At 36.7% G+C, this 14,652-nt stretch overlaps 1 protein-coding gene across 1 annotated transcript in view; it reads left to right on the plus strand.

The window, feature by feature from the left end:
* LOC118827525 (zinc finger protein 501-like) overlaps nt 1–14,652 on the plus strand; it is a 139,650-nt gene that overhangs the window by 48,468 nt on the left and 76,530 nt on the right. The window contains exon 2 of the mRNA XM_036598916.1: nt 10,863–12,881. Coding sequence (XP_036454809.1) covers nt 11,004–11,951 — 948 coding nt within the window. The 5' untranslated portion in view covers nt 10,863–11,003 and the 3' untranslated portion in view covers nt 11,952–12,881. Of the gene's footprint in view, nt 1–10,862 lie in introns of the transcript that reaches the window.

A 14,652-nucleotide genomic window follows, 5' to 3' on the forward strand; every position in this document is an offset into this window, starting at 1 on the left:
TGGTCAGAAATTTCCATTTAGATTTACACATACACTTTACACCACATCCCCTGGATACATTTGCTCTTTGAAAAAACTAAGTGAGGAGAAAGTCTATGTTGAAACTTTAGCCCAACAGCTCTTTATTTACTCAGATGATTTTCATTTTAGGGCAGGCAGAAATGTTTGTACTATCTAATGCCCAGTACATACACCTGCATCAGACGTATATAATGTGTGAAAACAAAGTACAGTAATGAAGTAAAAGTAGATGTAAAATACTACTTGACTAAAAGAACAAATATTCTATCTATATATCTGCTTCAGCAAAAGACCAAAAGTACTAGATTGTGGGTGTACTTTTTTGTGGCTGCAAATTTTTAAAAAGTATTAGTATTTCATTATAATATTATTCTCAAGTACTAAAACTTGGGTCTACCCCTGCAAAAAAGGACATTATTTATAATACAGTTGATGAAGATGAACTAAATCTACAGTCAAACTGCAGTTAATGCAGTGTTTATTTATAAGTCTTCTTCCTTATAGTTTTGCTGTGGATCTCCGCTGGCAGGTCTCCACTGGCTTTGCTGGGTGATGGCTAGGTACCTAGCGTCTGTCGATTTTGGCCAATTTTACTGTTTTGATCTCAGGGAAAGCAGAAATAAAATGTGGGTAAACTACATGTTTAAAATTTACTTTACCATTACCATTTATTATATTGTACAGTTTGTCTGACTGCTTTGTGTTGCTGGACTGTTTGTATTATTCACTATAATGACAACCATGGTACCTTCATAACATTGCCAATTTGCACTGCATTAAAAATTTTGATATACATATTCAGATATTTTAGTTTAAGTGATGTAGATCACTTTTCAGCAAAATGGACTTCGCTAAAATTTTCATCCTAGCCCTGTGCGTCACTCACCTTCTGTTCTGATGTTTACCATAAGAATACAAATTGATAATTGAACATAATCACAGACCTAACATTACTCTTGTTTCTTAATGGTTTAATACCTGGAAGTGTATCATGCTAGCTATTAGCAAGTGGACCATAGGAGGAAAATTATATAGATAAGGTAGTAATGTTCAGTAACTTAGACAGTTAGGGTGCCTACACACTAGACCGTGCAAAGATGGAGCAGTAGACGCAGAGGCTTTCAGATCTTGTCTGCCTAGAAGGCGTATACACGGCTGGATCAGAGTTTGTATAGTTCAAAATCCAGCGGGAAATGAAACCAGAACCAGAAAATAGAACTATGGACCATCAAAAGGAAATTTTGGCAATGGTCACATACAGAGCTACACAGAACAGCTACAAAAGCAAAGACGTCATATGGAACAGGAAAAGAGTACACAATGTCACTACGGATTAGCTTCTTCTCCATTTTGGATTTTCAGCCATTGTCTGCCTGTGCCATCCCATCCACGTTTCTATTGTTTGATGTGACTCCACCAAAACTTTCTAGACACTCAACACAGCATCTTTTCACTGCATGCAAGCATGTTTATAGTCCGACAGAGCTAACACAGTGTCCTAACTGAAATTCGTTGGGGGACTGCATTTCTGACGCTGCGTCTGCCTCTTGTGTGTAGGCACCCATAGACATCAGGCAAAAACTTATTTTGTTCTCAAAACAAAGCTAATATCTTGGCATTTGTGCCTCTTCTGAGTGCTATATGAACAGGATAACTGAGTTCAGCTAGATTTAAAGCTACTTTAATTTCAGTTATTAGCATTAGCTACCACAACTGCAGATAATGTTTGTATAACATGAACTATGATATGTATTGTCTACACGGTTTTTTGTGCTGTAGGCTACTGCACACCAAACGCTTTGCATTAAAGCTCTTTTTGTAACATGTAAAAGTCTGTTCTAAACACAACAAAAGACATTAACATTACTCATAGTAATTCTACTTTAAGGCAAGGCAAGTTTATTTAGCACCTTTCAAACACTGCTGTCATTCAAAGTGCTTTACAAATGAGAAAATTCAGAAGCACAAATACAAAAACATAATTAAAAACAACATAAAAAACATAATTAAAACAATAAATGTAAAAGAATCATTAAATTAAAAATCATATTAGAAATTAGGATAATTAAATAAAACTATTAATCAAATTAAAAATTAAAAGTTAGATTAGGATTGAAAAAAAGTGCCATTACAGAGGAAAAAGGGCCAGAAACGCTAACAGTGTATAAACTGGGCTGAAAACCTGCTCACACAGGAATGTTTTGAGCCTGGATTCAAAAGTGTCCACTGTCGGGGCTCTTCTAATGCTCTCTGTCAACTGGTTCCATTTAAGAGCAGCATAGTAGCTAAACGCTGCTTCTCCATGTTTAGTCTTTCCCTTTGGCAGGACTAACTGACTAGTTGCTAATGATCTGAGAGTTCTGCACGGCTCATATCTCTGCAACATATGAAATAAATATGCTGGTCCTGCACCACTGAGCAATTTAGAGACCAGTAATAGTATCTTAAAGTCTATTCTGTAACAGACTTGTAGCCAGTGTAAGGATTTAAGAATGGGGGTGATGTGTTCCCTTCTTTTACTCCTAGTGAGAACTCTGGCAGCTGCATTTTGAATAATCTGAACCTTTTTGATTGTCTTTTTTAGAGTCCGGTTAGGAGACCATTACAGTAATCAATCTTGCTAGAAATAAAGGTGTGGATGAGTTTTCTCCAGGTCTGCTTTAGTCAGAAAATCTCAGGTCTTGTTGATATTCTTAAGGTGATGAAAAGCTGATTTAGTAACTGCTTTGACATGACTGCTAAAACTAAGAACAGAATCCATTAGTACACCAAGGTTACATACTAGTTCTTTAGATTGTAGGGCTCTTGAATCCAGATAGGCAAGTAGTCTTTGCCTTTCATTGCTATTCTTTTCAATTATTTTCAATTTCCACAAAGTAGTCTCTTCCTTGCAAGGATGCACCATTTTTGGACAGTTCATGAGAGCCCACCCAGTTCTCAAGTCTGTCTATGAGAATTAAATTAACATGATTTGTTTGATGAAGTAACTTCAGTTCGGAGAATGTTTAAGCTCCTATTTCTGCTCCGGGCACAAACAAGTGTTTTAGAACCGGAGGAGGACAACACAATATTTTCAATATGTATCATATTAGTAATAGTGACACATTTTTAATAGCATTTATTATATCAGTAATTATCAGTTTTGTTGTTTTAAAAACAGATTATTATTATCAAAAATACGTGTGAGTGGGGAGGGGGGGTTAGATGGCTCATATCATGAAAAATAGGATTCCCTCACTTTCTTGAATAAAATGTTTAATGTACTACCTAGATATTACCAGAGTGTTCAAATGTACCTTTCACTCTCCTATCCATACAGTCCATACACGGGAACTAAGCAGTAAAAACAGCTTGTTTCAAATAGATTTTTTCTGTGATGTCATGAAAAATAGTGTATTTGCCTATTCAGTCTACAGCAGTTTAGCCCCAGCCCATTTTTTTCTGGAGTTTCTAGAGTGGAGAGGCTGGTGTATCAGGAGGTATATCAGCCCTGGCAGAGCAGCTGATTGCTCCCTTGCACAACGTTTCCCTCTTTCTTTTTGAAGAAAATGTTTGCCTTGTCTGTTTTTCAATTCAATGTTCATGTATCATGTATAACATCTCGGAAAAAGCCAGGCTGTCGCTAAGACAATCTCAGAAATCTATCAGTGTGGAAGATCCTACCATTTTCTCATTTGTCTCCTAAGCTTTTTACATTGAAATGCTTAGTTTGAGCTCCTCTTTTCTCCTGAGGAGTGTTTATGAGAAATAGGAGATTATTATACAGTACTAAAAGGCTTTATTTCTCCTTTGACAAAGAAAATGTGATCTGAAGAAATACATGTTTCTTTCAGGAAGTGCAAAGATCTAAAAATGTAAGCATGCAGCCATATAGATGGACATTTTAGTGGAAAGCTGTTTGTACTTGTGATCTCTCCCAATTTCTTCAATAAGGGAATCATGTTAATAGTTGCCAAGCTTATCCCATCACAGATATTTGTGGTAGTAGAGAATGAGAAGAGCAAAAACAGAGATGTTTGTTTTAAACAGCTAAAATTATTAAGGGCTTTCTTGTGTTTAATATTTTCTAATTATTATGTTTCCAGTTATGATGTTCCCTATGATGATGTTGTTGTGGTTTTATGTACCAAAACCAGTCTTAATTAATTTCTACCTGACAGATTTCCAACCTCTATCTATCCCTTAGAATTAAACTAGTTTTAGCCTCTATCTATCCCTTTTAGTTACTGTGTCTTTAAGACTGATATATGTGAATGACTTCTGTTGAGTTTGGCTGCCCTGTATTGTACCTCATTCAAACACATGAAACACTTCTTGTTTTTGACTTCACAGAAATAATCAATTTAAAGCAAGCTGTTTGGTGCCGCTTTATTTTCAGTCGTGCTTTTAGATGAAACAAACACTCAACAGACTCTCTGTAACGTCAAAAAACATGAGGGTTAGGGTTAGGTTTTGCACTGAGGTTAAGGTTAGGGTTAGTATTAGGGCCAGGGTTAGGGGTTAGGTTTTGGGTAAGGCTGAGTAAGGTTTTGCGTAATGGCAGTAACATATAAAACATCTACTTAATGTAAGTAATGTATCAACACTACATCTACAAGATATTTACTTCAAGTCAGATGCTTCACTACTGCTACTTCACTGATATGTTGTTGATGTGTTATTGTGTACTGGAGAGTGAATGGTAATGAAAAAAATTTATGAGCTTTTAGGTCGTTCAAACATCAAAAAGTGGTCATATAAACGTATTAATATCTACAACTTGTCATCTTCACACCCAGAAGAAATAACTGACCAAAGTGGGGTTCTGAGTAGTGTTAATATTTCCTCCTATATCATTTGAGAAGAGTTTTCCTCTTGAACCATATTATAACCATTAAAACTGTTGAATATTCTTGTGTTGATATTAGATCTTTACGTTTTTCGTTATATATTTTCTCCAAAAATTGTTCAATAGCTACTAACAGGTCCTAATCACAGAGCTGGAGGCGGGGCTTGTTTGAATACAGGAAGGGGTTAAAATAACGACCGTTCCGGCTGTTTCAGTGATCGCGTGGTTCCAGTGTGAAGCCGCTTCAGGCCAGGTGGTGGCGCTGATTCTGTAACTATTCTCCAAATGCACTAAAGCGGAGAAGCAGAAGATTGTGTTGTGGTCAGCAGTCCACGCCTCCGCGCTCATACAGTGTTGATGGAGGAACATAAACAAGAGCTGAACTGTTGAAGGTAGGAAGCTAGCCGACACTTTAACACTCACTGTTCTTCATTCACTCTGAGACAAACAGCTGGAGACACATTTGAGTCTGAAAATAAGATTTGATGGGTTTTAAATAGATTAAACACAGAAGCAGCTTCATTCAAACCAGAGCTGAGTTTTGTGAGCTGTTGTGGCAGAATATTCGGTTGTTTTCTTTCTTTATTTTTGATTTACTATGAACTGTAGTACAATAAACAAGGTACAATGAAAACATTTATTATGTCTATAATGCTCGTATATAGTAGATTAAAATGCTATTTTGCTTTCGTGCCAGCTTTGCAAAGATAGTTCTAAAGACGCGTCTCTTTAAACTTTATACACTTTTAGTGTTATCAAGTCAACTCATTATTGATTGTGTTATTGGTATTGATGTAAACACACTCATTATCAAACAAACTGCAAAAATGAATGGGTAATGTGTGTTTCAGCCGTTCAGGAGCTTGATGGTGTAGATTAGGTGTTTCCAATCTTAGTCTTGGAGACCACATGCTCTGTATATTTTTGTAAATGAAATGTGCTAGATAAAAGAAAGCATAAAATTGTGTATAGTGTGGGGTCTTCAAGACTGGGACTGAGATCCTCTGGTCTAGTTGTAGAACCTTTTCTAAGAACTGGTGGTCCTTGATCTTTTACTTCAAAAACATGGAGCATGTGCACTGTTTTGCTATGGTTTCTGAGTTAAACAACAGTTTTGTCGAAGCAGCGTGTAACTGGTTTTTAGGTATGTTTTCGCTTGTTTGATGCGTGTGGCAGAGGTTTTACACAATCAGCAGCGCCATGTATATCATATAAAAAAGGCAATGGACACAGTTTTCTATTAAAGTCCTCTAGAAATGCAGGCACAGCAGCTCAGTGTACCCAACAATTGAAGACATGAGAAGACCTGCTTTTCCTATGTATTTTATTGTAATTTTTTTAATCAGGCTCTGAAAATTCTTCGAAAAGGATGCCAAGAATGGCCTTCTCAACTGCCACCGTTGCAACACTTGCATAATACAACACAGTGTTCAACGCACCATTGTTTTCCATTTAAATCAGCATTTTGCTGCATTTTTTCAGGGCCGAACACAGCCGTGACTGCTTAAACACGGTCCACAAAGCAAGGTCCATAAAGGCATGGTTGGATGAGTTTGGTGTGGAAGAACTGACCTCATCCCCACCAAACACCTTTGTGATGAACTAGAAAGACGATTGTAAGCCAGGCCCTCTTGTCTAACATCACTGTCTGACCTCACAAATGTTTTTCTGAATGAATGGGCAAAACATTCCTGCAGACACACTCCAAAATCTTATAGAAAGCCTTGCCACAAGAGTGGAAGCTGTTATAGCTGCAAAGGGATGTTGCCCATGGACTTAGAATTTGATGTCATACTCCTGTAGGGGTAATGTGTAGATGTCCCAATACTTTGTCCACCCTGTTTCCAAAAACCTTGAGATCTTGTGCAAAATGTAAATTAAAATAGAATGCAATGACGTGCAAGTAATTTAAATACAATATATAACTGAAAATATTAAAAACACAACATATCAAATGTTGCAATTAAGAAATTTGATTTTTGTTTTTTGAAAAATATGCCCATTTTGAATTTTATGCCAGCAACATATAAAAAAAAGTCAACAAAAAAGCAACAAAAGACAAAGGTAAAAAAAAGGTAATGTTGTGTTATGCTGAAAAAAGCACACCTGGTGGAAAATCTCACAACTAATTGGGTTAATTGACAACAGGACAAAAGCATAGTGAGGTGTAAAAAGAGCATACCTGAGTCTCTCAGAAGTAAAGATCAGGAGCAGTTCACCTCTCTGGGATAGACTGTACAGGCAAGTAGTGCAACAATTCAAGAATAACATTTCTAAATGTAAAATAGCAAAGAACATGGAGATTTTATCAACTGCAGTACTTAATATCATTAAAAAATTCAGACAATCCGGAGAACTCTCTGTATGCAAGAGACGAGCCCAAAAATCAATATTCTCTGGCTGTGTCTTCTTGCCAATAGGTGGGACTGTTTTGGCAACAGACACGATTCTGTTGTGGAAATCACTTCATGGGCTCAGGAACGCTTCCAAAAAACATTGTGAACACAGTTTGTTGCTGCATCCACAAATGCAAGTTAAAACTGAATCATGCAAAGAAGAAACCATATATAAACAGGATGCAGAAACGCCGTTGCCTTTTCTGGGCCTGAGCTCTGATGTCCTGGTCTGACGAATCAAAATTTGAAATTGTTTTTGGACATCATGGATGCCGTGTCCTCTGGGCTAAAGAGGAGAGGGACCATCCGGCTTGTTAATAGCGCAAAGTTCAAAAGCCAGCATCCGTAATGGCATGGAGGTGCACATCATGGGTAACATGCACATCGGTGAAGGCACCATTGATGCTGACTGATATATACAGGTTTTAGAGTAACATATGTTGCCTTTCAGACAACATCTTTTTCAGGGAAGACCTTGCTTATTTCAGCAAGACAATGCCAAACTACATTCTGCATGTATTACAACAGAATGGCTTTGTAGTAAAAGTAGGTGCTAGACTGACCTGCCTATTAGAAAAAACTGGCTTTACAAAGTTTGCCATGAGTATTTTTATTGGTTCTTGTCAACCCACACCACCAACCCTTGTTTACTTCCATCTACTGGTATGCATGCACACATCACTCAGCAGTGCATGTCAGAAATTACTTTGGGGTATCGGTCATAGATAATGTCATCCCAAGCGCTGATACCATTACTGCGTTTAAGTACCATTTGGTATCGTATTGGTGCAGTGTTATTAAGACCAATTTCTACAAATGTAAATGCAAGATTACCATTTATTTGCTGAATTTAATATATAAAAATTATAAAACTTAGTGTATAAAAGTTTGGACACCCTTTCATCTGTTTGTGAGGGTAGCCAGTTGTTTCATTAGATCACAGCACTTGATTCCAACATGCCTCTGATTTATCTCAGAGCTGTGTTACATATTTCAAATGTTGACATTTGTGAGGAGATTGCAGTTAAGGTTACCTTTTTATCTTTGCATGCAGATGATGTTTGCAAAACACTGCACAATAGGCCACAGGGTTGGGTGGCAATGGACTACATGTAACGGTGTTCAGTAATCAGAATACAAAAAAAACATCTGTGTTTCTTTATAATTACAGAAAATAAACAGTAATCAGATTACAGGTACATTATAAAAACAGAGCGATTACCACCAGGATTACATTCAAATGCAAACACAGAGTCTTTTGCTGAAATTCGCCATTTTAATGATAAATATGTCACAAGAATCGTGTAGTTTTATAGAGCTTTTCATTTGGGGAAGAAGCAAGGGGAGGTGGTCCTGCTGCCAGAGTAGAATTCTGAAGAATCCCCCAACAAGCAGCAGTTCACTTTTTTTTTAAATCAGCCAATCTATAGAATTTTTAGTAAGTTTTTTATTTTTATTGTCAGAGCTGATATCTGCAACTTTTCTGAAATATATATGAATAAGTCATTTAACTGATTTTACACACCACCAGATTCTACAGCAGCAGACCTCTTTGGCAGTAAACTTGGTAACACTTTACTGTAGGGTGCTGCTCATAAGGCTACATGACACCTATATAAGGTTGTCATTACAACTGACATAACCCTACATAACTGTTTATAAATGTTTATTACAGCAGGTGTCATCTATCATAAAGGCTACTTAAGCTGACTTTGATCAAAATTGGCAAATGTAACCTTTATAGCGAATGATGCTTATTGAAACAAGCATTTATAAACAGTTATGTAGGGTTATGTCAGTTGTAATGACAACCATATGTAGGTGTCATGTAGACTTATGAACAGCACCCTACAGTAAAGTGTTACCCTAAACTTTAATTATCATTTGTTGCTCCATAAATTCTACAGTTTGACTGGATATAAATCAAACTTTTGATACTCTTAACCTGACAGATTTTAAATAAAAGTCTGAAACATGAACAGCGAGTGAAATCTCATGAGCAGCAAAGTTAGTTTCATTGTCACTTTTTGATTTTCTTCAGTAGTTTTGTTAATATGTGTAGATTGTCATTATAACTATAATGATCAGTTCCCTCTTAGTTTTCATGCGAAATAAATGCCTATTTAAACTCGTAGACTACATAGATTTCTATGACCTGCTGAAACCGCTGAGAGCTGATTAGGGAGCATCTACAAATTACAAATTACAAAAGTCCAAACATGACACACCAATATGAAACCTTATGATCTAGTTCAGCCCTTTTAGCAGACAGAACACAAATGATGGGCAGTCATTAATTAGAATGACCTCTAAGGCGAATAAGGAAAAGTCAGAGGAGAGCAGTACTGTTTTTTAACTATATTGAATTTGGTCCAGTGCACTAGATCTTTCTACACTGATTACTTGTTCCTGTGTTCTTGTTTAAGAGCTTTTACTGTCAGTGTACTGATTTGAAAAAAGAAAAAAAAAACAAAAAACAAAAAAAAAACATGCTGTTCCTCAAAAACCTCAAAGCTTGATTTCTAAACTTTAAGGTTTGAATATACATGTCTAAACTCAATCAAATTACAGTGTTAAAAATGTCCACATATTTCTTCTTTTAGATTTGTCTATTTTGCTAAATGTGAGATTAGTGATAATTTCTGTGAGGCATAATATTTCATTATATTTCAGTAGTTATCCATAGTCTATCACTCGATTTTTATAAAATAGTGCAGTTCACTTTTAATTCATTTAATTATACATCTTTAATTAAAGACAAATAACCCCAAAATAATGAAGAGTATTATAAGATTACTTTAAATTAGGTTACAATTACATTTTTATTGGAGAATCAGTAATGTGTAATGGAATACATTTTTAAAGTAACCCTATCAGCCCTGGAAGGCCAGTGCATCACTGTGCCAACAAAATCTTCCTGCAGGTCTTTGGTAGTTAGTTGGGGGTTTTGCTTTGCATACCTGACTGGTCTACAGTTTTTGGTGTTCCAGATGTTGTCTTGACTTCAATAGTTGTCCTTAAATTTAATTTCTTAGTGCCGTTGCAGACAGTAAAAATTATAAGCCGGATGTGTTTAAATATCTTATAGCTTTCTCTTGCTTTATAAGAGATATAAGAGATTTCAGATCCTCAGTCAGCAGTTTTGATGAGCTACTGGCTGTGATTTGTAGCACTTTAAGAGGTTTGTTAGATCACATAATTTTTTATGCTCTGCAACAAAATTCATATTTTGGCTCTTGGTAAAGCAGAGGATGTAGTGGCATTCAGTAGAAAAATGTACATAGGATAAAACATATAGAGTTTGAAACAATTTTGTTAACCACTGGGTGAAGTTTTCAAAAAATCTGATTCATTTTTACCATAGCGAAATCCAGCTGATACCCAGAGTTTCTGATATGGGCATAACACTGACTATAGAATGATGGCACAATTTTAGTGGTCTGTAGATCTGTTTGATGAGTTTGGGTGATTGGCTTTTTTTCACATCAGATAAAGGTGTATTCTTTCTTTTACATTTTCTGTCACTTCAGTTGATGTAAGTAGGGCATTCATGATTTAGAAAACTACTTGTGTTGCATTCCACATTTAAATTTTCTTTTTTCTTTTTTTTTTTCCAGAGATGATTGACATCCTCTTTCAAGTCTCCTCCTGCTTCTAGTGTCCAGTTTCCTACACTGCTCAAATATACCTCCATAAACACATCGGGACATTACAGAAAGAATAATGTTAAGCTGCTGAAACAGGTCAAATATAAGAATATGACGTCCAGAAGAAGATCCAGTACTCAACAAATATCTGGTTTCCTCCACACAAAAACTTCTCACAAACGAACACAAAAACAAAGCAATAAGAGAGCTCACTACTGTTCAGAGTGTGGAAAGAGTTTTATTCATCCTAGTTATCTCCAACGACACCAGCTGATTCACACAGGAGAGAAGCCGTATCACTGCTCAGAATGTGGGAAGAGTTTTAACCAACAGAGTACTCTCAAAATACACCAGCACATTCACACAGGAGAGAAGCTTTATCACTGTTCAGAGTGTGGAAAGAGTTTTACTCAACCAAGTACTCTCCAAAACCACCAGAAAATTCACACAGGAGTTAAACCATATTACTGTTCAGAGTGTGGGAAGAGTTTTACCGTACAGAGTAATCTCCAGCAACACCAGCGCATTCACAAAGGAGAGAAGCCGTATCACTGTTCAGAGTGTGGGAAGAGTTTTACTCATCAGTGCAATCTCCAACAACATCAGCGCATTCACACAGGAGAGAAGCCATATTTCTGCTCAGAGTGTGGGAAGAGTTTTACTCACCAGAGCTATGTCCAGAAACACCAGCGGATTCACACAGGAGAGAAGCCATATCAGTGCTCAGAGTGTGAGAAGAGTTTTAATCGACAGAGTCATCTCCGACAACACCAGCGCATTCACACAGGAGAGAAGCCGTATCACTGTTCAGAGTGTGGGAAGAGTTTTACTCAGCGGAGTTCTCTCCATCAGCATCATCGCATTCATACAGGAGAGAAGTTGTATCACTGCTCAGAGTGTGGGAAGAGTTTTACTCACCAAAGTTCTCTCCATCAGCACCAACGCATTCATACAGGAGAGAAGCCGTATTACTGCTCAGAGTGTGGGAAGAGTTTTAGACATGCAAAGACTGTGAAGATACACAAATGTACCAAAAGCAGTGGGGGAAATGGGCTGTAATGAGTGTAACCATAACACTATTCCGGAAACAAAGTCTGCAGGAAATGGTGCTTCCAGTTCTGATTTGAAACTGTTTTCAGGGGACAAACACTTTTTGTTGTTTTATGCTGTTTCTAAAGCATGAGCATAAAATGAAATACTATTTCCTGTGCTGAACACCAAGTCAAACCTACAGCTTGTACCCAGTGTGAAGGTGTAGTACATTACATTTATCCCCAAATTATTTTCATTTGTAAAATATTTTGAAAATAATTGAGATGTTGTTCATTAAATATATAATTTGTTTACTTTCTAATTTAAAGCTGTCTTATGTAAGAATTCCTGTGTTTTGCTCATGGGATTCCTCTACAGTTGCAGAGTGTATTTCACTTTTACACCACTGTCGTAAATACAAACTGTGCTTTGAGCCTCCCTCATGAATAACTGTACATGTGCATTTGTTGTCTAGCTGAACAATAGAAAATACAACTTCCTATATTTCTGTGGGTAAACAAGCAAAATCACAAGTGTAATCACCTGCAAAGAACATCAAAAAAGAAACAACCATGTCAACATGCAAGGTAGAGTAATTTTCACAGGATTTCATTACAGGAGGTTGCAAACTATCAAGGCTTATTTGGTACGAGATTGACAAAGACTCACCAAACTTTCTGGTATGAGATGAATATATTTTTTTTGAGTGCTAGCCAGAAATGGGGCTGAGGTTAAATGACTTTTGGCATCTGGAAAAATACAAAACAGACAAGGATTACACAGATTAGGTTGCAGCCTACAGTGGAATCTTTCATAAATAACATTAGGCAGGGGTGTACACTCTGCTGTTGGATTTTGTGTTGTCCCATTAGCCATGAAACAGTCTTGCATTCTTTTATCTTTTAGTGCAATAAAAGTGCCACATTGTTTTCCCTTTTAAATCTTTAGGAGATGTTGTGTTTTGTGTATGCTGTATGTTTGGCGTGTTCTTGTTGAGGACTATAATGAAGGAGATATGTCCTGAAGACTGCTAAAGTGAAGTTTTTGCTTTGGTGGGCAGAACAGCTTTGTTAAGCAGACAATGGTGTATTAAAGACTGCAAGATATCAAGTGACCTCTTCTCAGTATGGATGGGTGACTTCTCCTCGTGCATGTTCAACGCGGCATAAAGTCGCATACAGGCCAGACTACAACTGATCAGTAAACTTTTCATTACTGTTTTCAGAGACTTTAAGGACTGTTGATGTTCTTTGTGGTGCATTGAGAGTGACTGTTCCTTGAGCAGGGCGCTGTAACACGAGATAAGAAATAGTTTAAGTTCTACTAGATGTGGCAGCGGCCACTGGTACAGAAATTAGAACTGGATATCTCAGTCATCATAGAACTGGGTGAAAGGTAACCATTTGGGGATGCTCAAGGCCTTGGGCCTCACTGAGAGCGACTCTTGCTGATGTAATTAGGATGCGCATGAGAGACACTATATTTGTTTCTTTTTTGTGGACGTGTTAACCTGTTGAGATTATTTTTCTTAATTTTCCTCTTTTTCTTATTTTAATAAGATGTTTCTGTAATCCTGGAAGAACATTGTTTCTTTTACATTTTGTAATAGGATTTTCTTTTAAAATTCACTGTTTTCTTTTTAGTTTTGGGATACATTGCATCACTGATATAATGGAAGGGTGTTTTTTCATACGTTTGTAAATTTTGATCTTAGTGAAGCTGTGGTAAATTACCCAATATTAGACCAGTTTTAGCCTGCAGTTATCTTTGGCAAAAACTGGCTGGCAATACAGCTGTTTAAAATATTCCACAACACTACGTAACCTAATAGACGCAGACCTATTTTTCTGTTGTTACATTGTCATTTACTAAGAATCATAATCACTTTATTTCACTAAATGTTACACAAACAAAATATCTCTCATAGTGAATGCAAATGTACACAAGTACACAGACTACAAGAAATGTCAAAAAGGACAGTACAGTAGTGTAAACAAAAATACAATAAATAGCATGAATAGAATATTAGACGTAAAAGAGTGTGTATGTGGTAAACAGATTAATTTGTGAATATGTGCAGAGTCTGAGGAAGTGACCGGTTATTTACAGTATATTACAGGATGATATGAATAAGCACTGTGGTTCAGAGGAGTTACACAATTATACAGAAAGGGAGGTTTGTTGGCTGTATATAGTGAATGTGTGCTTTACCATTCCGGCATGTTATGTTTGTTATCTTTTCAAAGATTTGTATTGTGTTTGTATGACTGCTATTTCATATTGTGTTAAAGGAAAAAGACTGAAGCTGTAGTTGGTGTGTGTTCGTCACTCTTCTCTGTATCAATATTACAGCACCCAGAAAGAAGAAACACTGCAGTGAGTGATGAACTGCATTTGCATTGAGAGTTTATCATCTTCTTTCCAGAATGGTGGAGCTGAGTCACTCATGAAGAACTGCAGTGGTGAATGTTGTGATCTAGCGCTCTTGCTCTTACTCTCCTAGCTCTTGTACAGTGTACAGATGCAGCACTGCAGATCTTCATTACAAAAGCAGCATTAATCTTAGTTACAGACATTTATTCAAATAAGTGTGATGATAATAAGAACTAGACTAAGTCAGCTGCTTAACTAGCAGCCTGTCAACAATGACAAATCAAGTAAATATAGCTTAATACTACAGTATGATGTGCTGTTGTGCTTTTGTGTACTTCTACTGTGTATTCACTCA

Source organism: Colossoma macropomum, unplaced genomic scaffold, assembly GCF_904425465.1.
Source record: "Colossoma macropomum unplaced genomic scaffold, Colossoma_macropomum, whole genome shotgun sequence".
In the NCBI taxonomy this organism is placed as follows: domain Eukaryota; kingdom Metazoa; phylum Chordata; class Actinopteri; order Characiformes; family Serrasalmidae; genus Colossoma; species Colossoma macropomum.